This window comes from Gopherus flavomarginatus, chromosome 19, assembly GCF_025201925.1.
Source record: "Gopherus flavomarginatus isolate rGopFla2 chromosome 19, rGopFla2.mat.asm, whole genome shotgun sequence".
In the NCBI taxonomy this organism is placed as follows: Eukaryota; Metazoa; Chordata; order Testudines; family Testudinidae; genus Gopherus; species Gopherus flavomarginatus.
Window position 1 is genome coordinate 24,191,152 of NC_066635.1, and position 24,643 is coordinate 24,215,794.

The 24,643-nt window shown below is 58.3% G+C and overlaps 2 protein-coding genes across 6 annotated transcripts in view; both read left to right on the plus strand.

Annotated features, from left to right (window-relative positions):
• The first annotated feature begins 747 nt into the window (after window positions 1-747).
• On the plus strand, window positions 748-12,080 carry PIGS (phosphatidylinositol glycan anchor biosynthesis class S). Of its 3 annotated transcripts, XM_050929068.1 has the most exons (12): window positions 748-890; window positions 1,233-1,372; window positions 1,917-2,028; window positions 2,984-3,073; window positions 3,624-3,715; window positions 4,346-4,556; window positions 4,989-5,131; window positions 5,219-5,333; window positions 5,760-5,905; window positions 6,366-6,466; window positions 7,051-7,261; window positions 8,136-12,080. In XM_050929068.1, exons 1-12 carry the CDS (start codon window positions 872-874, stop codon window positions 8,409-8,411), a joined length of 1,656 nt encoding a protein of 551 aa, XP_050785025.1. In that variant the 5' UTR covers window positions 748-871; the 3' UTR covers window positions 8,412-12,080. The 3 variants fall into 3 exon arrangements, with proteins under 3 accessions (XP_050785025.1, XP_050785027.1, XP_050785026.1); XM_050929070.1 differs by lacking the exon at window positions 1,233-1,372 and having other exon boundaries at window positions 756-890; XM_050929069.1 differs by lacking the exons at window positions 748-890; window positions 1,233-1,372 and adding an exon at window positions 1,381-1,485.
• A 260-nt stretch (window positions 12,081-12,340) lies between these two features.
• UNC119 (unc-119 lipid binding chaperone) overlaps window positions 12,341-24,643 on the plus strand; it is a 42,949-nt gene continuing 30,646 nt past the window's right edge. Inside the window, exon 1 of one of the 3 annotated variants that reach the window (XM_050929090.1) lies at window positions 12,341-12,487. The gene's annotated coding sequence lies outside the window, so the exon portion shown is untranslated. Of the gene's footprint in view, window positions 12,488-12,670; window positions 12,691-14,628; window positions 14,644-24,643 lie in introns of those variants that run through there. The other 2 variants (XM_050929091.1, XM_050929089.1) reach the window with 2 other exon arrangements.

A 24,643-nucleotide genomic window follows, 5' to 3' on the forward strand; every position in this document is an offset into this window, starting at 1 on the left:
GGTGCGGTGCCCTGGGCCGGGGAGTATGCAGTGCTGGGGGAGGGGTGCAGTGCCCAGGGCCGGGGAGGGCGGGGTGTGTGCAGTGCCGGGGGAGGGGCGCAAAGCCCAGGGCCGGGGAGGGCGGGGTGCGTGCAGTGCCGGGGGAGGGGCGCAGTGCCCAGGGCCTGGAAGGGCGGGGAGTGTGCAGTGACGGGGGAGGGGCGCAGTGCCCAGGGCCGGGAAGGGCGGGGAGTGTGCAGTGCCGGGGGAGGGGCGCAGTGCCCAGGGCCGAGGAGGGCGGGGAGTGTGCAGTGCCGGGGGAGGGGCGCAGTGCCCAGGGCCGGGGAGGGTGAGGTGCGTGCAGTGCCGGGGGAAGGGGCGCAGTGGCCAGGGCCGGGGAGGGTGGGGTGCGTGCAGTGCCGGGGGAGGGGCGCAGTGCCCTGGGCCGGGGAGGGTGGGGTGCGTGCAGTGCCAGGGGAGGGGCGCAGTGCCCAGGGCCGGGGGAGGGGTGCAGTGCCGAGGGCGGGGTGCGTGCAGTGCCGGGGGAGGGGCGCAGTGCCCAGGGCCTGGAAGGGCGGGGTGCGTGCAGTGCCGGGGGAGGGGCGGAGATGCTCTGTTCCCAGGCCTGGACCCGGGCACGCCTCCCTCTCCCGGGCCCCTGTGCCGGACAGGCCCGGCCCCCCCCCCGCCGTGTCCCTGTGAGGGACCCGTACCGGACAGGCGCCTTCGTGCCCCGCCCCCGGGGCTCTTAGTCAGCGTTGATTGGTTAGCGCTGCTGTCGGTCTACGCCCTCTCCCGTTCCTTGGCCTGCGCCAATTGGCTGCCGGCTGGTTTCCCCGGCTGCGGGCAGGCCCCGCCCCTGGAGGTCCGGGAAGAGCAGTCGGACGAGAGGATGGCGGCTGACGCGGCAGGTGCGGAGCCGGCGGCGGGAGGTGATGGGGCCCCGTGACCGCGGGGAGCGGAACCCAGGCGTCCTGCGGGGGGAGCGGCGGGTACCATGGCCCCGTGCCTGCCGCCCGCCCGCAGAGAAGGCGGAGGAGCCGGGGGGGGAGTTGGGGCGGGAGCCGGGGGGGAGGGAATGGAGGAGCGGGGGGGGGGAGTTGGGGCGGGAGCCGGGGGGGGAGGGAATGGGGGGGGCGGGGGGGGAGTTGGGGCGGGAGCCGGGGGGGGAGGGAATGGAGGAGCCGGGGGAGGAGGGAATGGGGGGGGCGGGGGTTACCCCCCCCCCATGGCCCCGTGCCTGCCGCCCGCAGAGAAGGAGCGGGGGAAGCGCGCTGCTCTCTCCTTCGCCGCCGTCGCGCTGGTGCTGGGGCTGCCGCTCTGGTGGAAGACGACGGAGACGTCCCGGGCCTCGCTGCCCTACGCGGGGATCAGCGCGCTGGGCTCGCTCCGGGTAGGGGCGGCGCGGGGCCCGGGGGCGGGGGGGGGGGCGCGGGGCCCCTCGCTCCCACCCACCCAGGCCTGGCTGCAGCCTGCTCCGCCTCTGGCCTCAGGACTGGTCCGCGGGTCAGTGACACCCCCCCCCCCGCAGCGTGCCCTGTGCTGGGGGAAGAGCCAGGCCAGGGCTGGCTTCGCTCTGCCCCCCCCCCCCGCCCCCCGGGGCCTTTCCTGCCTCACTCTGCCCCCCCACCTTCCGGGCCCCGGGCCCAGGGCCCTTCCTGCCCCAGCCGGAGTTTGCTGCCCCCACGGCGGCCGTTCCCCCTTGGGGAGGGCGGAATGTCCTGCATCCGTCAGCGCTTTTAGGTGCAGACTCTTGATGCAGACCCAGGAGTTTCCAGCTGGCGGCAGCAGCAATTCCGGGGTCTCCCTTCCCAGGGTTCAGGTGCCCCAGGGCTCTGGGTGGTGCTGGGGCTCCCAGAATGGCTGTGGGGAGGTGCGGCGGGTTGATGGAGGCTGGGATGGCGGTAGGGGACCTGGTAATGCTGCTGTTTGCTCAGTTCCAGCTGACTGTGCCCGTCTCAGTGGTCTTTGCCAAGGGGGCTCTGCCAGGAGCTCAGCAGAGGAGACTCCCTTTAGCAGACACACAGGAAGAGGAGAGTCTGTTAAATCGTAAGAACCTCTGACTGCTGGGGGGCTTGTGATTTGGCCATAACCCCTTTGTTTGCTTTAGTCTCTCATGCGAGTCTCCCCACTGTCCCTGCCTCTCCCCTTGGCCGTTGCTGAGCTCACGGCTTTGAGCTAGTGCAATGGAGGCCAGCAGCCCCGTCCACCAAGCCCCAGATCTCTTGGCGCTGCAGGGACTATCTCCACTGGCAAGTGGTGTCCCCATTTCTCCCCTCCAGCTGCAGGAGCTCGGCCCACGCTGGGGCTGGGACTGTCCCCCACAGATTAGTCATGGGTGGCCACTAATGGAACAAGGTAAGGAACTTCCCGTGTCAAGCAGTGGAAGGCTGGAGCCGCTCTCCTCCAAGCAGGAGCCTCTTGTGACCCCAGTGTTATTAGGCCCTGGGCTAGAGAGGGTCTGGCTGGTGAGATTCAGGCGTGGAGGGTGAAGAGCAGGGGCCACTGACTGCTCCCCGCCCTGCCCCCAGCCTGCAGCGTTGGAGCAAGGCTGGAGGGAGCCACTGAGGAGGGACGGCTCTGAAAGCTGAGTGTAGCTGGGAGCACAATGTTCCCGAGTGTCTGGGGGGCCACACCATAAGGTGGGGGGCTGGTAACGAGAATCAGAGTAAAGTGAAGGAAAGGAAGCTCCCTGCCCGTGAGGTAGGTCATGCTGAAGTTATCTTCCCAGGGACACGTGACCCATCACACTGGGCAAACCCTAGGGAACACGGACTAGGGGATGGGGACGGACCAGCCGGGCCGTGAGACCTTGCTCAGCTCTGGGAGCTGGGGCCCAGCACTGGCTGAAGTGGAGGCTTATGGCATGCACAGAGCTTGGAGAAGGTGCTGTATCCCTTTAGGCCTGGTTCCTTATCGGGGTTACCAGAGCAGGGCCCTGGTGCTGGAGAGCACAGCACGTTGGGCCAGCTGGCCTCACCTGCTCTCTCTTCCTTCCCCGCAGGAAAACTAATCGTTACATCCTGCTATGAGATGACTTACCGGAGTGCGACCGCCACAGAGCAGGCAGCCTTGGCCATGGCCACTGTGCAAGGTACAGGGTCGCACTGGTTCTGTAGGACATGCTAGGCTGCTGCCCTGGGGTAGAGCTCGCAAAGAGCAGGGAGTCCTGGCTCTCCTGGGACGGCCGTGCAGCTGGCCATGCCCTGCAGCTGCTGAACTGAGGGCTCTAAGCCCAACTAGGATGCAGGTGCTGGGGTGCCAGTTTGTTGCTATACCTCCCAGAAACACCACTGGTTGTGGTGAGCAAAGGGCCGGCATTCCCAGGGTGCACGTCACCCCGGGAGCTGTTTGGGATTGCTGCTGCTGCTGCTGCTAACTATCACGTGCAGCTCTTGGGGCACGGGGATGGGCTGCTCCAGGGCAGGGGGGAGTTCCAGGATCCTGGACCTAGTGGTGACTGTGGACACAAACTTGTGTTGTAGTGGGGGCTGTGAGGGAGCCAGGTGATCCCGGCTGGAGATGAGCTAGGATAGAGATGAGGGATTCCCCTCTCTGGAATACTTCCTTTGGGCAGCTGGTAATGCCTGCTTCATCCTCCCATGAGATGCCACCAACAACACTAACTCCCTTCTCTTCCCCAGAGGCAGACGCTGCGCTGCTCCTGCTGCAGGAGGACTTGCTGGGCGCTCTGACTGTATACGTGATCCCAGAAACCTCCCCTCTCCTGCCTCAGGTACAACATCCTCTGCTGGTAGTGCCCCACCTCCTCACTCTGTGACCAGGAGTGTGGCTTGGAGTGTCCTGGGTCTGCCTGCTGCTTCCCAGGAGAGAGCTGTGTCCCTGGAGCAAGAGAGCAGGCAGACGCTCCCCAGAGAGATTGTACTGGACAGGGACCTGCCCAGAAAGATGCTCTATTCCCCTGTTGCTCTTTCTTCCAGGCATAGCACAAAGGGCAGAGTCCTTTGGCTGAGCCTTGGCAGGGCCTGGGAGGTGGACGATCTGACGGGGAGGGGGCATTGCTGGAAGAGACACCCTTCTACAGAAAGAGACGCTTCCCACGTTGCTTGGTGCATGCCCTATAGGCAGGAAGGGGCATGGCTGTCCTGTGTATTTGGTGAGCTCCCCCCTGCCCTTCAGTGGGGTGGCTGCAGAACAATCCAAGACTCTCTTTGCCTGAAGCCACTATCTGTGGAGCTTCCCAGCCCTGTTATCCTGGATCCAGGCACAAGAAGGGGTCAGTCTGGGGCACTCCTGCCAGGGGCTGAGCATGCTGCCCTGGGAGCGCTCCGGTCGCAGGAGAGGGGAGGTGTGTGCTCTCTGCCCCTCCCTGGAGTCCTGGCTCACTGCCCTGCCTTCTCCACAGGGCATTGGTGTGTACATTGGGAAGCACCGTAGCGCCGTGATGAGGGGAACGCAGGGCCCAGGGGATGTCCTGGCTGCCATTAGTGCCCGGGTGCAGCAGATTGTGCAGGCCATGTCCTTCACCACCGACTCCATCACCACTGCCTTGTCTGATCGTGTCCCCATGGACCAGCTCGGCACGGACACGAGGCGCCCGTTCAAATCCAGCCTGGGTAGGACGCGCGGGGTGCCTGCCATGAGAGCTGTTCCCATGGGTCTCTGCAGCACGCTGTCTTCCTTGGGCAGGGCTGGAGACAGCACAGAACCCAGTTGGGCCACATTCTTCTCCCCGTCCTTGGATTCCCAGGCACCCCCTCCGTTTGAGTAACCAACACTATGGGGTCCTCTGTGCATTCTAGCAACCCCATGCCACTGCCCGGGAGCCCCTGAGCTCAGGAGCGGGAGGCTGGGTCTCCCAGTTACTCCTTGGAGCATAGCTCTGGTCTCTCTTTGGCCCACTTGGCATCTGCTCTGCTCTGGGATCGTTGCTCTTGCACTCCTGCCCAGGGGATCTGGGGCCATTGGCAGATGCTGGCCTGGCATGTGCTGCTGCAGCTCCTTGCAGTGGGATGTTGGTGGCAGGCTCTGCTCTCTGCTCTTCCCAGGGTACGAGATCACCTTCAGCTTACTGAACCCGGACCCCAAGTCCCACGACGTGCACTGGGACATCGAGGCAGCTGTCAACAGCTACGTGCAGCCCTTCCTTGACAAGCTGGGCTCGGTGGCCAACTTCTCGGTGCACTCCCAGGTGAGAGGGGTGGTAGGAGGGTGCCCCACCCAGGCTGGCCACAGGGTGCTCTTCCCACAACATCCATCTCCTTGGTGATCCCCTCAGATCCTGTACTATGCCGTCCTGGGGGTCTCGCCCCGCTTTGACAAGGCTTCCTCCAGCTTCATCCTAAGTGCGCTCAGTCTCCCCCACGTCATTAACCCGGTGGAAGCCAGGCTGGGTAAGTGCCACCTTGCGTCCTTGCTGTGGCCGCTTTGAGAGGTTAGTGCTGCTGAGGGTGAAGGCGGAGACCTGTGCTGGAAGACACAGCACCGACTCTGCCCCAGAGAGCCCTCGCGCCCAGCCCTGTGCCCCCATACTGCTAACTAGTTAGAAGGGCAGCTCCCCATGAGAGGCGTGGGCTGAGACCCAGGTGAATTTGTGCAGTTCCTGACCTGACTGATTTTGAAGTACTGATGTAACCCCCAGGCCACTGACCCCTTCTCAGGAGCAGGTTGAGCCTGGCCGAGGGGAGGAGAGGGTCCGGTCCCGCCCTGCCCCAGTAACATTCCCCATGCTGAACTCCTGCAGTCAGTTTCCTAGAGTCCCTGTTGCTCGCTGATGTTTGCCCTGGAAATGCCGTGATGCTCACTGTGCCCTGCTGCAGGTTCCAGCGCCACGTCGCTCTACCCCGTGTTGAACTTCCTGCTGTATGTGCCAGAGCGTGTCCATTCCCCTCTCTACATCCAGGACAAGGATGGTGCCGCTGTGGGAACCAACGCTTTCCACAGCCCCCGCTGGGGTGGGATCATGGTAAGGAGGAGGGGCCTGGCACGGCCCTGCCCTGTCTGTGGAAAGCACCGCTCTGCTCCCCCTGCGGGGCCTAGGCAGTCCCCGTGCCGCGGACTGTGACTGGCAGGGACTGACCAGCTGGAGCCCTGTGCTGTGCTTGAGAGCTCCTGGTCTAGCTCCTCCAGCCCCACAGCATCCTGCCAGGGCCCCAACAATGCCCTCGGCACTCTACAGGCTTTTTCCACTTGGTGTCGGTTTCTTGCCCCTTCCTGTGATGTGGCTGGTCTCAGCCACTCTCAGAAATGGGAGGCCAGGCTGGCCTGGGCCTGAGCCCCCTGGCCGTTCCCTGAATAAGGCAGCAGTGCTCAGCACTGTGGGGTAGCCCAGAGCTGTGGGCTGACTGGAGAACAGGGACCGGGGAGCCTCTGTGTGGTGAGGCATGGTCTGCGTCAGGCCTGCCCTGGACACACTCTCTTGGCAGGTGTACAACATCGACCACCCAGCTCCTGACAAGGCCCCTCTCCCGCTTCGGGTGGATGTGGACATGGTGCGAGTGATGGAGGTGTTCCTGGCCCAGCTTCGGTGAGGACGCTGCTCTCCCCTCTCCTCTGCCCTGCTCCAGCCCTTCCATTCTCTGCATTCATTGCGTTCAGTTCCACCAGAGCAGTGTGAGGCTGAGTGCAGACTGTGCCTGCCCTGGGAGGTGTGTGCCAGGGCAGAGACGCTGCCTCTCTGGCTACCCCTTCCCTGGCAGCCTGAGGCTGGTTCTGTGCTTTTCCTAGACTCTCTGGCAATGTGAGGACAGACTTCTCCCAGGTCACTGGCTGGCTTAAGGGGTCGGCAGTGGCATGTGGCTCCTGTCTCCCCTTAGCTGCTGCCTCAGTCTGGCCTAGGGTGGTGGCAGCTGGAGTTGTCCTGTTTGACAGCTGTTCAGTAGCGTTGGTGGGTCTTGGACCAAGGCCCAGTGACCACAGAGCGTCCCCCTGGGCAGCAGGACTCAGACCTGTACCTTGTGCCAGGGCTGAACTTGCTGTAGGAAAGGCAGACGAGAACATTTCTGCCACGTGCCCACTCCATGTCTCTGCTGCGGGGGGGTGAGCATAGGGAAGATTGGCCAGTGATCTCCCTTGCCAGCACAGACCTGATCTACCCCTTCTCCCCCCCAGGTTGTTGTTTGGGATCTCCCAGGTGCCGCTCCCAGAGGAGTTCCTGCTGGAGAGCCCTGGGAACAATGGGCTGACGGACTGGGAGCTGGACCGCCTGCTGTGGACCCGAACAGTGGAGAATATCGCCACAGTGTCCACCACCCTCACCTCCCTGGCCCAGCTGCTAGACAAGATCGGGAACATCGTCATCAAGGATGATGTTGCTTCTGAGGTGGGTGGGTTGTGGGAGGGTCCCTGTGACAAGTTGGGGGCTGCCAGCGTCACATAGGAGCCCCATGAGTTGCTGCTGCTGGAGACTTGTCTGCTCAGACTTATCTATTAATTTCCCCTCTTGAGGATGGGGAAGCTTTCTGAAAATTGTTGCCCTTATCCTGGAGCGCTGGACCAGGCCTGGCTGCTTGAGTCAGTTAGAGGACACAAGGGCACCCTCTCCTGGGCTGAGAACTCTGCCTCTGCAGGATCACTGCCCCCTTATGCCCTGGACCTATAATTAATAGAAACGGTCTCAGCCTCACTGGAGAGAGACGGTCTGAATCTTCCCATTCCCCCTCTCTGCTAGGCTGAGACCCCTTGGTGCCGTCGAGTGAAAGTTTGCACTGCAAAGTGTGTGTACAAGTGCCAGATCCACTCCCTGGGTGTACGTGTCATAACCCTGGAGCCAATGCAGCTCTGGGGCAGCGAGTGGATTTCAGCCCTTCCTTTCTGTGCGGCGTCAATGCAGCTGTTCGCTAAGTTCCTGTTGCAGTCCCACATCTTGCCCCGGTTACTCCGTGTGCAAGGCACTGCCAAGAATGGGACTGCACAGGTGTAGCTGAGAGCGTAAAAAGCAGTGGGGTTGAATGGGCGTCTGGTGACGGTGTAAGAGTAGGTGGCTTGACACTCAGAGCCCCCTGGCTGTAGGGTGCTGAGAAGGGATATGTAGAGGTTAGTGTCACTTCTTAGAGCAGAGCCAGACTTGACAATCCAGGATCTGCTCAACTTCTGGCACTCCTAGGGCCTCAAGTATGTGTGCCTGGAGCTCCCTTGACCTGCCTGGGCCAGACAGGGAGCCGCTGTGCACTGACTCTTTGTGTGGTCCCATCCAGGTATACCATGCAGTAGCATCAGCGCAGACTGCTCTGCTGGAGCTGGCCTCTGGCCATCTGGGCTCAGCATTCCAGGCCAGTAAAGAGGCAGTCACCTCCTCAGAGCGGGCCTTCTTTGACCCTTCGCTGCTGCATCTCCTGTACTTCCCTGATGACCAGAAATTTGCCATCTACATCCCACTCTTCCTGCCGATGGCGGTGCCCATCCTGCTGTCCCTGGTGAAGATCCTCCGGGAAGCCAAACAGAGCAAGAAGGAGCCCATGAAAACTGACTGAGCCTGCCTTCAGCTGCTCCATGGGGCAGGGGAGCTTGGAGCCAGCTCGTGACAGCCTGTCTGTGTCGGAACAGTCAGGGCCCAGTTAAAGGGCTTGGACTCAGATGATTCTTTATGAATCCTGGAAGAGTGGAAAGTCTGGCAGAAATAGGGTGTTGGGTCAGAAACCAAGGCTTAGACCCAGCATGGTGCTCTTGGCTTCACCTCGGGGGTTACCAGGGACTCCAAAGGGGAGGTCTGTGCTGCAGCTTGGCACCAGTGGCTTGCCTGTGCCAGCCACCTCAGGCTAAGAGGCAGTTTCATTGTGGTGTGGCTCTTTGGGCTTGGGCTGGAGCCCAGGCTCTACGACCCTGTAAGGTGTGGGGGTACCAGAGCGCTGGCTCCAGCCCAAGCCCCAACTTCTACACCTCAATTAAACAGCCCCTTAGGAAGAGCCCCACAAGCCGGTCAGCTGGCATGGACAGACCTCCCCCAGGGAGTGCCGAGTGGCTGCAGCTGCATGTGACTGGCTGGCTGACAGAATGCCCCTGCAGGCTGGGCCCAAGGTGGATGAGCTTGGGCCAATCCTGCTTTTTCTAGTTGCTGCAGCCAGCCCCACCGCCAGACAGCAAAGGAGGTAGTTTTGGGGCTCCCTGGATATGAGTCAAGCTTCCACTCCGCCCACGGTGCCTGGATGAAGGGGCTCTCCTTTGAGTCAGAGGGATTGGTGTTAGCTTCTGAGAGATGCTCTGGAGTCTCTGTCCCCTCTGAGTGCTTTCGCAGTCTGAATTGCACCCTTCCAGCCCAGCCTTTGTGTGGCATGCCCAGCTTAGCAGGGGTGAGACCTGTGGGGCACCATCCTTTCATTCCGGTTGAGAGCCTTGGTATTGGCAGGGCCCCGCCTACATGCACTGGACCCGGGTCCCTTCCCTTGTGAGCTGTTGATCCACAAGTGTGACCCTGCCACCTTCCCCGACGTAGAGGGCATATACAGGCCAGCCTTTGCCTGTGTGCTGGGGCAGGGCTTCCTCGCAGCGTCTGCAGCAGGTGAGTGCTGCTCATCCTTCAGGGACCTATAGAACGTGGCTCTTTGGTTTCTTAGCTTCCTGCCATGGCTGGCAGCCTGTGTGTCTCTGTGGTGAGAGCCTGGGGCCTTGTGTTGCAGGGGACTGGGCGGGGCCAGAAGTGAGAGTGATGCACTGATGAATGCTGAACAAAACAATAAAAGTAAAAGCCAGACTCCGCTGAGGGGCAGCGTGCCTTTCCTGGGAATTCAAGCAGCCTGTGCCATCCTGGCCGGCTTGGCCTGGGGGAGATCCTGCCCCTTAGGAGCTTCTCAGGGTGGCCCAAGCCAGTGCTGCTGTCCTGCGGGATCGCTCCTGTGTGTGTCGGCCTAGGAGGGTTTCCCGTCAGATGGGCTAGATTCTGGGAAATCAGTGTGGAGAGTGTTGTGCTGCTCACGCTGGCCAGCTGCCTCGCTCCAGTCTCTCTTCTGCACAGCATGTCTGTCCGTCCTTCCGAAGGGGAAGGAGCTTGCTGCTCTGTGCTGTGGGAGAGGGTGCTGCAGGAAGCTAGGCCCTGCTAGAAGCTGTCCAATGCTGTGCCAGCTCAGTGGAGCCAGGAGGGAAAGCATTTGCTGAGCGTTGGGCTGGCTGTGGGGAAGTGCTTCCCTGGAGATGAGAGCAGGGCCTGAGAGTTTCTACACTACTGCTTGTATCTCAGGAGCTGCAGCCTGTGGTTCCAGGGACCCTGCAACAGGATGGGCCTGGTCTGTGGGCAAGAAAACCCTGGGTGAAAGGACAGTCCCTGACCTACCACAGAGCACCAGGTCCCATGCTGAGTAGGCCTAGGAGCCTTGTGGGGCAGTAGGGGTCTGACTGTGCAGTTCTCCACATTTCCACCAGGCAATGGCAAACCCCATCACAGCCAATCCGGGATGGAATATGCTCAGCACTAGATTCCTCCTTGACTCCCCAAGCGTGCCTGGTTCCTCCAAAGTGTGACCATGACCTCCCTGTCCATTGATAAAATTCTGTCAGCGTCCCACTTCTGCTTAAATACGTCACTGCTGCCTGGCTCTCCCTCCTCTGCCAGGAGCCCTGTTATCTGTAACAGCCCCCTTCAGTACCTCTAACGTGACCGTTTGCCTCCTTGCTAGGGTCTCGGGCAGGTTTTCAAGCTTCACGTGTGAGGCTTAGCTTTCTGCCTGTCTTGGTTATATTCTCTCTGCACTAATAGTCCGAGCTGTGTCACTCTCCTTGTCCCCAAGCCCCTTCCTTGCCTTTCCTCTCTCTGTGCCCCAGGCTGCAGGCTCTCCACCCTAACTAAGCTTCCTTTAAACGGGCAGTCGCCGTAGACACTTCCAAGGCACCAAGCAGTGCTCTAGACTAGAGAGTCTGATTTGGTTTGGTTTGTAACATGAAATCCTTTCCTCCTATGGTCTGACTGTAATAACCATCCTGGTCTGCTTCCCTTATCCAGCAAGTTTACCCTGAAAATGGCAGCTACAGCAGGTAAGGTTTCTCAAAACATTGCTGTTGGATCAGAGCAGTCTAGGCTGTTACTTATCTAAAGCTGTGTCTACATTGCCCCTTTAGTGCTAAAACTTTAGTCATTCAGGGGTGTGAAAAAACACCCCCCTGAGCAACAAGTTTTAGTGCTGAAAAGCACCAGTATGGACACAGTGCTTTATTGCTGGGAGCTGCTCCTTCACCGTGGTTATTTTTTATTGCCAGGAGAGCTCTCCCCTGGTGATAAAGTATGACTGCACTGCCTGTGTACTGCGCTGCCAGGGTTGCTGTAATGTGGGCAGTGTAGACACCTGAACTGCCCCTGTTGAGTATAACTGTAGTAAGGTGTAATGAGGGGCACTGGGGCTTCAGCCAGGGGCAGGAGCTCCTACTGCCCTGCCCGTTACTCCACTACCCTCCACCTCAATCCACCCTCTACTGTTTCATTCTGGTCCCCTCACCCAGTTTTGCTAACATACCTTGACATTCTGCACCGCTTACTGGTCCCTCCGGACGGGGACTGAATGTCCTAGGCACAGTGAGTTTTCATATGTCTATGTTCCAGGCTCAGACATTGTTACTTTGAGAAGCCGTGTTGCCAAAAGCCACCCCCACCTCTATTTCAATAATGGGGAAGGCTGGGAGAGGATAGGGTGAATTGGATCAGCAGCAATTCGATGTATTTCCGTTCGTCTGAAGTGTTGGGGGTTAGTCTAGAACTGAGCAACTCCTCTCGCCTGGGCTGACCCAGTGGCAGTATTTTAACAGACTTCTAGCTTCTTAATACAATTTAGCCGTTGAAAATGAGGAGCCAATGCCATGTACCCCTCACTTCAGTGCAGACCCTGAGCAAGTGCCGCATGATGCTGTGTGGCCTACACAGTCCCTGCAGCTGCAGTATTTAACCCCAGGCTGGTCCAGTGCAGGGCTAGCTGAACTGGTAAGGGAGTCAGTGTGTTTGTGTGTACTGTGAAATATCTAACCTGCAACTACCTCTATTTTATTCTTTAAAACTTGCATCTTCTGCTAGTCTGGACTGACATGACGTATCCACCTTGATTATTCCTGGGGAATGCAAGTTCTGCTTTCAGTTTATGCTGTGTCCAAGTTCAAATTAGGAGTGGGCCAGCATGCGTGTGGATCTAAACAAAGCTATTTTTGAGAAATAAAGAAACTCTTCTTGTGCTTCTATTAAAAATTCCATCAACTCCACATTGCTTAAACTAAAAGATGTGGGAGACGGAGATCTCAGGCCCTGACTGCAAGCTGTAGCCTTTGTCTTGTTTCTGCAGCTGATTCACAGGCCTCTGAACATTTGAGGTTACAGGAGAAGGTGCTGCTGCTTTGCTCTAGGAATGCTTGGTGCTGTATGGAGGGTGGCTGTGAGCTGGAGGAGGCCTATCAAACCTCCCCCTGTGAAAGGCATGCTTTGCACAATACTGATTTGCAGGCTCTCTTCTCTAAGAACGCCTCCTATGAGGCCCAATGTGATGTTTCTGCCCTATAAGAGATGGGACTTGCGGGCTGGCTTTGGGAAGGTTGCACTCTAAGGCGGGGAGCACTGTGTGTTTCCTGCCCTGGGTGCCAGGTAAGGGGTGGTCAGGGGTGTAGTAGCTGGTTTCTCAGGGGTTTGATGGCAGACAGACAGAAAAGCGGCAGGTCTGTGCGCTCCTCACCGCCGCGCTGCTGGGATGTTCCCGCTGCTCGCCAGGGCCGCAGGGGAAGGGGAGGGTCAGACCCTGGCCGGGAGGGAGGCGGAGGGTCAACCAGCCCTACAGCTGCGGGGCGAGGGTGCAGCGCTGCGGGGGTGGGACGGCGGGTCCCGGGGCTGGCTGGGCGCTTGGCGGCGGTTCCCAGCCCTGCAGCGGGGCTCCGAGGGGCGCCCAGGGACCCTTCCCCGCGCCGTGCGGGAGGAGCCGGCGGCTCCCACGGCCCGACCCCGCCCCGCTGGGGCCTGTCCCTGGGCGGAGCCAGGCGGCCGGGCCGGGGCTTTGCCGGTAAAGGCGCCGAGCGAGCCCGCTCTCCGCGCACACACCCGCTCCGGCCGGCGGGGCAGCGGCGGGGCCGCGGCCATGAGGGTGAAGCAGGGCGGCGGCGCGGCGGCCGCGGGCCCCGAGGAGCAGCTGCTGCGGAAGCCGCTCATCGGGCCCGAGGACGTGCTGGGGCTGCAGAAAATCACGGGCGGTGAGCGCGGGCCTGGCCCGGGAGAGAGGGCCCGTGTCCTGCCGTGGGGCCCGGCCCCCCATCTTCCCTCCCCCCGTGGGGTACCAGCCTGTGCTTGGAGAGGGGCCCTGGCCCCCCCATCTTCCCTCCCCCCGTGGGGCCCGGCCCCCCATCTTCCCTCCCCCCGGGGCTTCAGCCTGTGCTTGGAGAGGGGCCCTGGCCCCCCCATCTTCCCTCCCCCCCGGGGCTTCAGCCTGTGCTTGGAGAGGGGCCCCGGCACCCCTCATCTTCCCTCCCCCGTGGGGTACCAGCCTGTGCTTGGAGAGGGGCCCCGGCCCCCCCATCTTCCCTCCCCCCGTGGGGTCCCAGCCTGTGCTTGGAGAGGGGCCCTGGCCCCCCCATCTTCCCTCCCCCCGTGGGGTACCAGCCTGTGCTTGGAGAGGGGCCCCGGCCCCCCCATCTTCCCTCCCCCCGTGGGGTACCAGCCTGTGCTTGGAGAGGGGCCCCGGCCCCCCCATCTTCCCTCCCCCCGTGGGGTACCAGCCTATGCTTAGAGAGGGACCACGGCCCCCCTATCTTCCCTTCTCCTGTGGGATTCCAGCCTGTGCTTGGAGAGGGGCCCCGGCACCCCTCCTCTTCCCTCCCCCCGTGGGGTCCCAGCCTGTGCTTGGAGAGGGGCCCCGGCCCCCCTCCTCTTCCCTCCCCCCGTGGGGTCCCAGCCTGTGCTTGGAGAGGGGCCCCGGCCCCCCTCCTCTTCCCTCCCCCCGTGGGGTCCCAGCCTGTGCTTGGAGAGGGGCCCCGGCCCCCCTCCTCTTCCCTCCCCCTGTGGGGTCCCAGCCTGTGCTTGGAGAGGGGCCCCGGCCCCCCATCTTCCCTCCCCCCGTGGGGTACCAGCCTGTGCTTGGAGAGGGGCCCCGGCCCCCCCATCTTCCCTCCCCCCGTGGGGTCCCAGCCTGTGCTTGGAGAGGGGCCCCAGCCCCTCATCTTTCCTTCCCTTCCTTCCCACCGTGGGGTCCCAGCCTGCCCTTGGATGGGGCCTCGGCCCCCCATCTTCCCTTCCCCCATAGGGCTTTGGCATGCCTCTTCCCTCCCCTTGTGGGGTCCCAACCCCTCCAAGGGGGAGGTGAGCCCACCCCACAGTGGGCTGTCTGTGGCCCAGGGGTACAGCACTTATACACAGCTCCTGTCCCACTGCCGCTCCCTATCTGGCTGGAGTCAGTGCTGTCTCTCTGCTCAGGCTCCAGTGACCCCTTGTTCCCTAAAGTCTCAGCAGCTGGGGCCTGGCCCTTCACTTTGAGATCTGCCGGGGTGGGGGGTGATCTCAGTATTGGCTCATCATCTTCCCTGGGTTTAGCCCCTGCTTTGCCCATTTGTGGTCGGGTGGAGGCTGGGGGCGGGGGGGGTTATGAGACCCTTGGATTGCATGTCTGTTCTCTAGCTCCATATCAATCCTCTGCCGCCCCTCCCCAAGGTGCAGCCCCACCTGTGGTTATTTACTGCCAGCGCCTGGCGCAGCCCACAGGCTGCGTGGGCCGTCTGAGGACTACGGGGCTATGCAGGACAGCGCCTGCTCGAGAAGAGGTGGGCACTGACTAATGTAGGCTGAAAACGCAGGGCCAGCTAGGTCTCCGAATTCACTAGGGCCCTGGTCCTTCGGCCTCTTAGTGTTGTCAGAGGAGGACAGCTCCAGCAGGACAACAATGTGCGTCTGCCCCAGTGGACAGACTGTGGGACAGCTTGAGCTGGTGGCTTTGTGCTGCATGCTCCCTAGCTCGGCACCCAGACACACTGGTCTGAAGCTCAGTGCTGCTTTCTGTGTTTGCGAGAGGCCCACGGGTGAGCGGAGTGCCCTGAGCGCTGCTGGCAGCGGGACCTCTCACCAGCATGCCTGGCTGTGGAATCGGGGGCCTGGCTAGTCTGGGGCTCGGGACACGTCTGCAGCTGGCTAGAGTGGCAGAAAAGCATAGGCATGATAGGCCATGGTGGGGGCAGCTGGAGTGGCTGTCCCATCTTCCACTCAGCTTGGGGCAGGCTGGAGCAGGAGCTGAAAAAGACAGTTACTCACCTTTGTAACTGTTGTTCTTCGAGATGTGTTGCTCATATCCAGTCCGGTTAGCTGTGCGCGCTGCGTGCACGTTCGTCAGAGATTTTTACCCCAGCAACACTCGGTGGGCCGGCAGGGCAACCCCTGGAGTGGCGCCGCTATGGCGCCCGATATATACCCCAGCCGACCCGGCCACCCTTCAGTTCCTTCTTGCCGGCTACTCCGACAGTGGGGAAGGAGGGCGGGTGTGGAATGGATGTGAGCAACACATCTCGAAGAACAACAGTTACAAAGGTGAGTAACCGTCTTTTCTTCTTCGAGTGCTTGCTCATATCCATTCCAGTTAGGTGATTCCCAAGCCTTACCTAGGCGGTGGGGTTGGAGCGAGACGTTGCGGAATGTAAGACCGCGGAGCCGAAGACGGCATCGTCTCTGGACTGTTGGACCAATGCGTAGTGCGATGCAAAGGTGTGGACGGAAGATCAGGTGGCCGCGCGGCAGATTTCCTGTATGGGAACATGGGCCAAGAACGCGGCAGGTGAGGCTTGAGCCCAAGTAGAGTGGGTGGTGAGATGGCCAGTCGGAACATGAGCCAAGTCGTAGCATGTCCGAATGCAGGATGTCACCCAAGAAGCAATCCGTTGGGAAGAGATTGCCATGCCCTTCATACGTTCTGCCACCGCTACAAATAGCTGAGGTGAACGTCGGAAGGGTCTGGTCCTCTCGATGTAAAACGCAAGAGCCCTGCGGACATCCAGAGTATGCAGATGCTGTTCCTGTCGCGATGAGTGCGGCTTTGGAAAGAAGACTGGCAGGAAGATGTCCTGATTGACACGAAAGGAGGAGACGACCTTAGGGAGGAAAGCCGGGTGTGGTCGCAGCTGTACCTTGTCCTTATGGAACACCGTATATGGAGGATCCACAGTCAAAGCTCTAAGTTCCGAGACTCGTCTCGCCGAGGTGACAGCAACTAGGAACGCTGTCTTCCAGGACAGGTACAGCAGCGAGCATGTGGCTAAAGGCTCAAAGGGGGGCCCAATGAGCCTGGCCAAGACAAGGTTCAGGTCCCAGCAGTAAGAGGGAACTGAGGAGCGGTGGGGCCGGCAGGGGTATATATCGGGCACCATAGCGGTGCCACTGCAGGGGTTGCCCTGCCGGCCCGCGAGTGTTGCTAGGGTAAAAATCTCCGACAAACGTGCACGCGGCGCGCGCACACCTAACTGGAATGGATATGAGCAAGCACTCGAAGAAGAACAGAAATATGGTTTCCTGAGCCAGGACTGTCTCTTAAAATAGATTCAGGTGGGGTTTCCTGAGCCTGCTGAATCATTGTATAGTTCTGTCATAAATAGTCTGTGCTTCAATACTCCTGTCTTGCCCAGCTGGCTTTGCTGTCATGCCCCAGGTGGTCCCCGCTGCAAGAGGAGGGGCAGGTTGTGGCTGTGGAAGGGAGTCTCAGCTGTCCCAGTTTCTGTTCCTCCATGGAGCTGCAGGTCTCTCTAGCAAGGGCCTCTGCGGAGGAGAGGGGGAGTGCTTCCAGGTCTCCCCCTTGCACCTTGTGGGTTCCAGGGCGAGCCAGCTCTTCAGATGCTAGTAACTGTGGCAACAGAGTTGCAAGCACCCCTCCCCCCATTAGAGCTGGTGAAAGTTACTGAATTCTTACCCCTGCTGACTGATGTTTTCTCTCCCAAGAACAGGCTGTTGTGCTGTCCATCAGCGCACTGCCTCAAGCATGTTGTGATGGGACTTGGGAGTTCGGTCTCCTTGGCCTCTGCTGACTGCCTCACTGGGCCAGCTACAGCTAGTGCCAATGTGCGAGTGCTTTTATAATGCAGACCACACTAGGAGCAGGACTAGGCCACCCCACACCTGTGCCCAGAATGGGGGGACACAGTAGGGCTCAGGATGGCATTGCTGGAGGCTGATCCCAAGGGAAAGATTTGCTGTTTCCCAGCTCAGGTGGGCATCACTCTCTTTGCAAGAAATGAATACAATCCTTTCTCATAATGTCTATGTTGCTACTGATTCTCGGTTGTAAATTGTAATTTCAGGAATCTGCCGCTTTACATTGTAGATGCCAGCTCTTGTGGCAGAGAGAGAGAAGGCAGTGGCTAGCTGAGCACCAAGCTCTGCAGAAGCAGGGTTCCTGGTCTGCTGGCCAGTTATCGTCCCCAGAGAGGCCCCCTGCTAAAGCGCATGACAGTGCTGCTCCCAAGCCTTGTACCTCTTTGGGACCACGGGGCAGGAGAAGGGGGGGTCACTCCTGGTACTCCATGCTAAGCCTTGTGTCTGGCTGATGGCATTTGGAACAGGAGCCCTGCAGAGTCTGGCGCTAAAACGGCACCTGAGTGATGTCAGTGGCTCTGGGGAATAGGGCTTGGGAGGCTGTGCAGGGGGGTGTATGCAGGGGTAGGGGCAAAGAGAGGCCCTGCCAAGATCCTCTGGAGCGTTAGGGGTCTCAAGGCTCCTCTGGGGAGTGGCTGTTAACAGTCTGTGGCACTAGGGGAAAGATTCCTCCCAGTGCCCAGCTAAGATACTTGGGCGGAGCGCTGTAGGTGACTTTCCCGCCTCATGCTATGCACAGAGGACACGGCTCTTGTGTCCCATGGTTAGAACATCTGTGCCATAGAGGATGAAGTACGTTGTTTGTGTGGGTTGGCAAACAGCAGTACAGTTGCTCCGGATAAGTGTGCCGGTGTTTAAACAAGCATTTGAAATATTTTGTGACATGCCATGTAACTGGTGCTGGTGCTTGGTAGCCGTGTCTGAGCGTATCTGTGGTTGACATGTCCATGCATGCTCTCTCATGTCGGGTTTTTAAGGGAATACACATGTATATATATTGCAGTCTGACACTAACCTAAATGATCCTTCCCACTGTGGATTGGTGCTTGTAAAGCATTCTTCTCTCCCAGATCTTGCAGCCTAGTGCAGTGTTGGGAAGGTTCAATTAGTTGCCCAAGGTTGCATATCAAGCTAGGAACAGGATGATGAGCCCACACTTGTAGCCACCTTCTCTAACTATGGGACAGCAGTTCCAGAAACAAACCATTTAGTTGCCTCCTTTGGTGGCCTTGTCCCTTGACACTTCTTGAGCGGGTCCCTGGGAGACCTTGAGAGCTTTACTTTGGGAGAACATTCCCCTGCCATCCCCACGGTGTCCATGTGCCAGGACCCTGCTGCTCTGTGCGCCATGTGCACGTTCCCTGTCTCAACACCATGGCTAGGTGTGGAGAGAGGGTGTATTAGCCCTGTGCCCGTCTGTTTCCCCCGGCCCCCTCACAGCACAGGGGTTTCCCAACCCTGAATTACCAGCCGCATGTTCCAGAGCAGACAGGCAGGCACTGCTGGCAAGCGGAGAGAGTGACTCCCCTTCCCTTGTTCGGCTCCCCATCAGGGTCCTGCTGTGACTGGGCAGATGGCGTGACGGATGCTCCACTTGGGAGGAAGAGCCCAGCTGCTGCAGGATCAGTCCCGTCCCTGGGGCAGGCTGGCTCTAGAGGTGTTCTGTGCCTGGCAGGAGCCCACCCTCACTCCTTCCCAGGGCCTTGTTTCTTTGTCACTGGGCTGTGCAGAATGACCCCAGTGTGTGTGAATGCTCCATTAGATCTGATGTGGGACTAGTATCGTAGCTGGCTGGTCCCAGGCCTTGCCACGGGCCCCTAAGGAGCATGCTGAGCAGTGTCTTTGCAGGGTGGGGGCTGCAGTGAAGGCACATGTGGAATGTAGTGGTTTTGCAAACACAGCCCATCCCCCCCATGCACAGTTGATGGAGCTCATTTTGCTCAAGAGATGCACAGGGTCAGCGCCAGGTCCTGGTGCGTTGGTCCTGCCTACGGTACCCGTCCCTTGCCCCCTGGAAGTGCAGAAGGATGGGCTTTTCAGTGCCCATTCCTCTCTTGGACACCATTCACCTTAGCGGCTGAAGGCTCCTTTTTCATTCCTACTGCGTAAATAATTGAAATCCACAGAATATGTCAAATTATACATGGCACTCAGCGAACGGGCACCAACAGATGCTGAAGACATCCAACCATTCTTGCAGTCCCGTCTCTCCTTGTGCAAGGTGTTGCAGGGATGGGAAGGAGCACGGACTGTGGGAGGGAGGCTGACAGCTCCTCCAGTCTCAGCCCGTTCCTGCCGACGGGTTGCAGAGGGTGCTTGAGGTGAGCCGGTTTGGCAGGGAAACCTCCCCTGGCACTGTGAGGGTAAGTGTGAAATGCAAGTGTGCACAGTTGTTTTCTGTCCTAGGTGTTCCCAAGTTAAGCTCCCCGAGGCCCTGTGGACCAGCCTTGTTGCTTTAGGTGCTTGTCCCAGTCCAGAGATGACTCTAGATACCAAGTGAACTCTCCTACCACGGTTTTAGTGTAAGGCTTAGAAAATCCCAAACCCAGGAAATGGGCAGCATTTGAAACAGAGTTGGTGTTTCGCCAACCCTTCTCCCTGCTCTTCGCATGTTACACCAGCTCAGCCCTGGGAGGAAATGTGCAAAGACCCTTCTTGCTGCTGGAAAACCTTGGTATTGCAGCAGTACGGTTACTTGGGGCTTTTTCCCTTCCAGGCTGTGGGACAAGATCCAGCCACTCTTCCCTGGCGCTGCAGTGGCTCGTGCTCTCATCCCTTCCGTCCTTCCCCCAACGTGTCACTGTTGGAGATGCTTTGCGCTCTGTTGAGTCAGCTGGTGGAGCTGGGCTGGCCATTGGGCTGGTGAAGCTCTGTCTGTGGTGTTGTGTCCCCGGGATCTGACTCATCGCAGCACACGCTGCTACAAATGTACCTCGGGCTTTCCACAGTTTAGTTTCTTCTCGTTGTTCCTCGGCAGTGGTGAGGCCCAAGGTGCGCTGGTCCTAGTGCAGACAGTCCAGTTCAGGGGCATGGGGATGGGGACCCCTGGCTATAGCAAGAGGCTGCACTGGCTTTTTATAAATCAAACCCTTTGACAATTGAAGTGCCTCCTCATCTGGGGAACTTCAGAGGCTGCTTTCTATTGCTGTGAATGAGCATCAGCCTTTTGCCTGGGACAGAGTCGTTACCAGAGTGAATAGCCTGGGTTAATCAGCTCCAAGAATGGGCTTTCCATTGTGCCCTGTGGAGATTCGCTAGTCTGCTGTGCTGAGGGATCCCGATTATGGCAGAGGAAGGCTAAGAAGTCTTCTGCTAACCCAGTTCTAATGGTCGCAGGCCCAGCATGGGCTAGGCTGGCTTAGGTGCTGAGATGCTGCTTTAGAGACTAGGCGACATGTTTGGAATTCTGTGATCTCATTACCAGCAATGCCCTTTCTTCTTCTCCGCGTGTTTATCTCCTCCCCCTGGCCACTCTGCTTTGTGCAGAGACTCGCCAGGTTTCCTGAAGCACTTGTGAAATTTGCCAGCCATGACAAAGACTGGAAGAGGCAATTCTCCGGGGCCCTGAGGGTTAATGCCCTGTGATGCTGGGGGCGGGAAGCAGGCTCCAGGACTTCTCCCAGCTGCTGTTTTCTGGTGTTTTGAACTCAGAATCCCTAGCCCCTGGGTTGGGAAAAACGTGACTCTGAATGCAGGATGCATGGTGCTGCTCTTCCAAGCCCTCCCTCTTGAGTGCCCTTTGGACTGTCGCTGAAATGCCCCCAGGAAGGGGCTGGCTTGGTGGAGCTGGCAGCTCGGGGGTGGAGCCGGCAGAACTGTGTCTAAAATGCTGTGGTTTTATGTAAGAGGAACAGCTGCTCTCTCCAGCGTCCAGGCTGGTTACCACAGTAATACCCGCTGACGTTAAAAACCGGCTTAGTGCTGAGCCGTCCACGAGTGCACTGCGGGAGCCTTGTTATGGAACCACAAGCGAGTGGAAGAAGGTGTCCGCTCCCAAAGGGGACACTGGTAAATCTAGCTCGCAAGGGACTAGCCTTTTAGATGTCGCAGGGCAGCTGACTGGCTGTGGTGAGAGGTGCTGTGTACAACATTTGGTGAACCCTGTGGCAGAGGAACACTTGCTTCCAATTCACAGAAGCTCCTGTCTGCTGATGTGTGCAGGAAGCCAGGAAAGCCAGCTGGCCTGTGTTTTCAATGTTTCCCTACACCTAATAAGCTTAATGGGGGGGAAGATGCTGTCCAAGCTATCCTGGGTGTATTGTGTCCTCTTAATGTGACCTCCCGCAAGTTCCATTGCCTTTCCCTGCACCAGACCTGTCAAGAGCTGCCTGTGTGGAGAATGCAGGGGTGTGTCTCCTCCAGGAGCTCACCTCTGGCATTGCTCCAAGTGGATTAAACAGAAGGCGAGTGTAGCATTTGCTTTGCTATTAGCAGGATTTGTCACTTGCTCTTACAGCCACACTCACGACCAGAGGAAAACCTTAGAGCCTGATTAATTTGGGATTACCGGGGAGAGGGCAAAGCTAATTTCAGATTGCAGTTAATTACAAGTGCAGCTGGAGGGGAAGAAATGTCCCTCTGTAAATCTAGGGCCAACACCCACGCTGGGAACATAGCCTGGGTTGGCCAAGGAGTCAGGAGGGCACTGCCCTTCCCATGCTGCCTGCCTAGAACGGTGTCCATGCCTGTGGGGGACACCCTCGCCCTGCTGTGCTCAGGCATGCTGGAAATAGTGCAGACTGGTGGATACACAGGATGCAGGGGCTGATGTGTATCTAGGCAGGGTGCAGTTAGTTCCCTTCTGTAGCATTGTGGCATTTCACCTTTTCCAAGTGACGGTTTAAGGCTTTGTCTGTCTTGGGGGATCATCCGTTGTTGGTGGCTGTTGTAGCTGCCATGGTGCAAACTCCAAATGTGACGAGGAAAGTCACGGCTTGCGCTGGAGGAGCCCTGCCAGAAGCTGGCTACCAGTGGCTCAATTGTGGCTAGTGCCAAGCATAGACAAAATCCAAGGGAGTTGATTTTGCTGCTATTCTGCCATGATTCCAGGCCACAGGCTGGGAATGTGAAAAATGCCTAAATGCTCCAGAGACTGACTGACTGGGGCCACTGTTGTATTAGTGGAAAACATGGGCCCAAGGGGAGCGGTGGTCACGGGACCCTGACACTGTCCATTGATAAATAACGTTAAAACAAGTTTGGATTTGCTGTAAAGAGACAGTGGCCTGCTTAGTGCCATGGCAAACACATGGCCTCCTGTTAGAGATGCAGAAAAGAAGGAAAAATCGTTAAAGCCTTTGAAACATAAGATGTGAAACAAGACTGTTGTAACATCCTTTTTCCTTTAGCTGGAGAATAGAAGGAAAAACCCCTCATCGGACAGTCTGTTAGTCTGATCCCAGTTCCTAAAAAGCAGAACAAAACAAATGCCCATACCCAGCAAAGAGAGAGAGTGCAGCTTCTGGCTCTGGGGCTGACTTTTCCTTGAAACCTCGCTGCTGGAAAACGCGGGCCCAACACACAGTCTGACCAACCGTCCCGAGACCTGGCAACTTGTACCAGCATCAGGCTGGCTAGCGCACGGCTTTTAGCTGCTGCTGGCCACAGGCTCACAGCAATGTCGCAAGATACTACGGGCGTGGCCGGATGAGCCAGGCTCCTGTTAGGCAGAAGGAAAAAGGAGAGGGATAGGAACGAGAAGAAATAACGCGGGAAAGTAAAGGGCACATTTATTGGGTGTACGGGGGAGACAGTCTCACCTCCCAGTGGGTGGTAGGGATATAGCCAGAGCTGGGGAGGTGATGCTGTCATTGGGTCCATTTCTGGCCCCATCTGGTCAGGATTAGGCTGAAGAAGGTTTCGGGTCTCAGGAGAGACTGAGGGTGGCTGCCATAATGGTGGAGCTTACTCCTCTGTCTCTTGCCTTTCAGCCAGTCAGTTTAGTGGTAGCCAGCTTTCCCCCCAGAGAAAGGCAGGGATGGGTGGAATAGTCCATTTCCTCATTATTTGTCTACCAGTAAGACCTACTTTCCAATTCAGCAATTTTGGTTCATTGACTTCTGCTCTTACGCGGTTCTTGTTTACCAGGCATGATTTTCACACAGTCCTTCAGTTTGGAGGCCTTTTGGTTTAGACTAATTCCATTTTTCTGTCTTCCTTTTGCACTGTTTCCCATCTTCATTTATTGTTAGAGGTCGCGGTGACAGCTGATGAATGTTTACTCACTTCTTACGGTTAAGTTCCCAGGCAGGGTAAAATCGTCGGTCTAATTATGACACTGCTGCGGAGTTGGTTTGCCGAACAGTGCCTGAGTCCAATCCATGAACCCCCCTCGGCAAGAGGGGCTCTAGGGAATGGACAGACGAACTTACGTCTCCGCCTGTCTGGTCTCTGCTGACAGGTTTATGGTCAGTTTAACAAACATAACTTGCCCAGGATGAACTGGTTGGGCTGACTGACTGGAGCCCTGAAGGACACTTGGAAGGTTGTCCGACTCTTCAGTTTAGTAAAATGGATTCTCTGTGGTGTTAGTAGAATATCATCATCTCTGTTCTTGTGTCACGTTGGAGGCTGTTCGGGCTGCTTCTCCACTGTCTTTTGCAGCAACTCTTCTGGCAAACCTGGTCGCTGACAGAGGTGGTGGTAGGGGACAGTTGTATTTCCAACATGATGAGTTGCTAGAGTTGCTTTCATACGGTTCGTTTTTTATTAATCTATCTTTCCTCCCCAATAAGCCATGTCTGTGTAAGGGGCTTGTGGCCTAGCGTGGCTTGGCAGCGTCTTCCTGGGAGAGGTGATTTGATCTCTAGAGAGCCTGTAACAGAGGCCCACCTGCATGCTGGTGGGCAGCTAATACAGGGAGGTGGCCAGTCTAACCATTGGCAGTGAAGGTTAGTTTGTCAGAGAGGCCCTTTTGCTGTGGCTGGGGCACTGTGGGAGAGCCCTTGGAGGGCTGCTATACCTTGCTTGGCATAGCATGAGCCTGAAGTCTCTCCACAACATCCTCAGCCACAGCACTAGTGATGCACTGTGGGGCCCTTCAGATTTACCCTCGGGAAGCCGAGCAGTCAGTAGGGCTCAGAGTGCAACTGGGGCATGAATGAGGGACTCCTGGGTTGAGATGTAGGGTTGGTTAGTTGCTGTTTCTCTAGTGAGGATGAGCCCTAAGCGGTAGCAAAGGGCAGTGCTTGCAGCTTTGCTCTCTTGGGACTCCTCGGCCACGGGGACAGAAGAGACGATGAGGAAGGGGCCCCGGGTGGGGCTATGGTGTCTGGGTGGTTGGGGCTCTCTCCTGCAGGTTCTTTGCACTAGTAATTCAAGGCTTATCTGTTCTCTAGCCTGGAAGACTCCAAGGAAACTGGCAGGACTAAGACATTACAGGTCTCAAGCTATAAATTCAGGGGAAGGGATTCTTATACCTAGAGTTTTAAACTTCAACAAATATTGAACATACCATCAAAATGTGTGTGTGGCTTGGCTACACAGTGTGTAGTGTTAGTGCGCACGAGCGTGTCTCCCCCACAAAACCTCCCCTAGGCACGGTTCACCCCACCTGCTGTGTACTAGCGCCCTGCCTGGCCAAGGCCTTGCTGCTGAAATGATTGGACTAGAAATGCCACAATCCACGTTTCTGTGGCCTCCATTGAAACCAGCATAGGTGGGATTGGCATGTCCTGATGTGTCCACAGTCCA

Coding starts and splice junctions, on each gene's coding strand:
- PIGS (XM_050929068.1), top strand. Junction 1,373..1,916: donor GCGCGCTGGGCTCGCTCCGG/GTAGGGGCGGCG, acceptor CTGTTTGCTCAG/TTCCAGCTGACTGTGCCCGT. Junction 4,557..4,988: donor CCCGTTCAAATCCAGCCTGG/GTAGGACGCGCG, acceptor TGCTCTTCCCAG/GGTACGAGATCACCTTCAGC.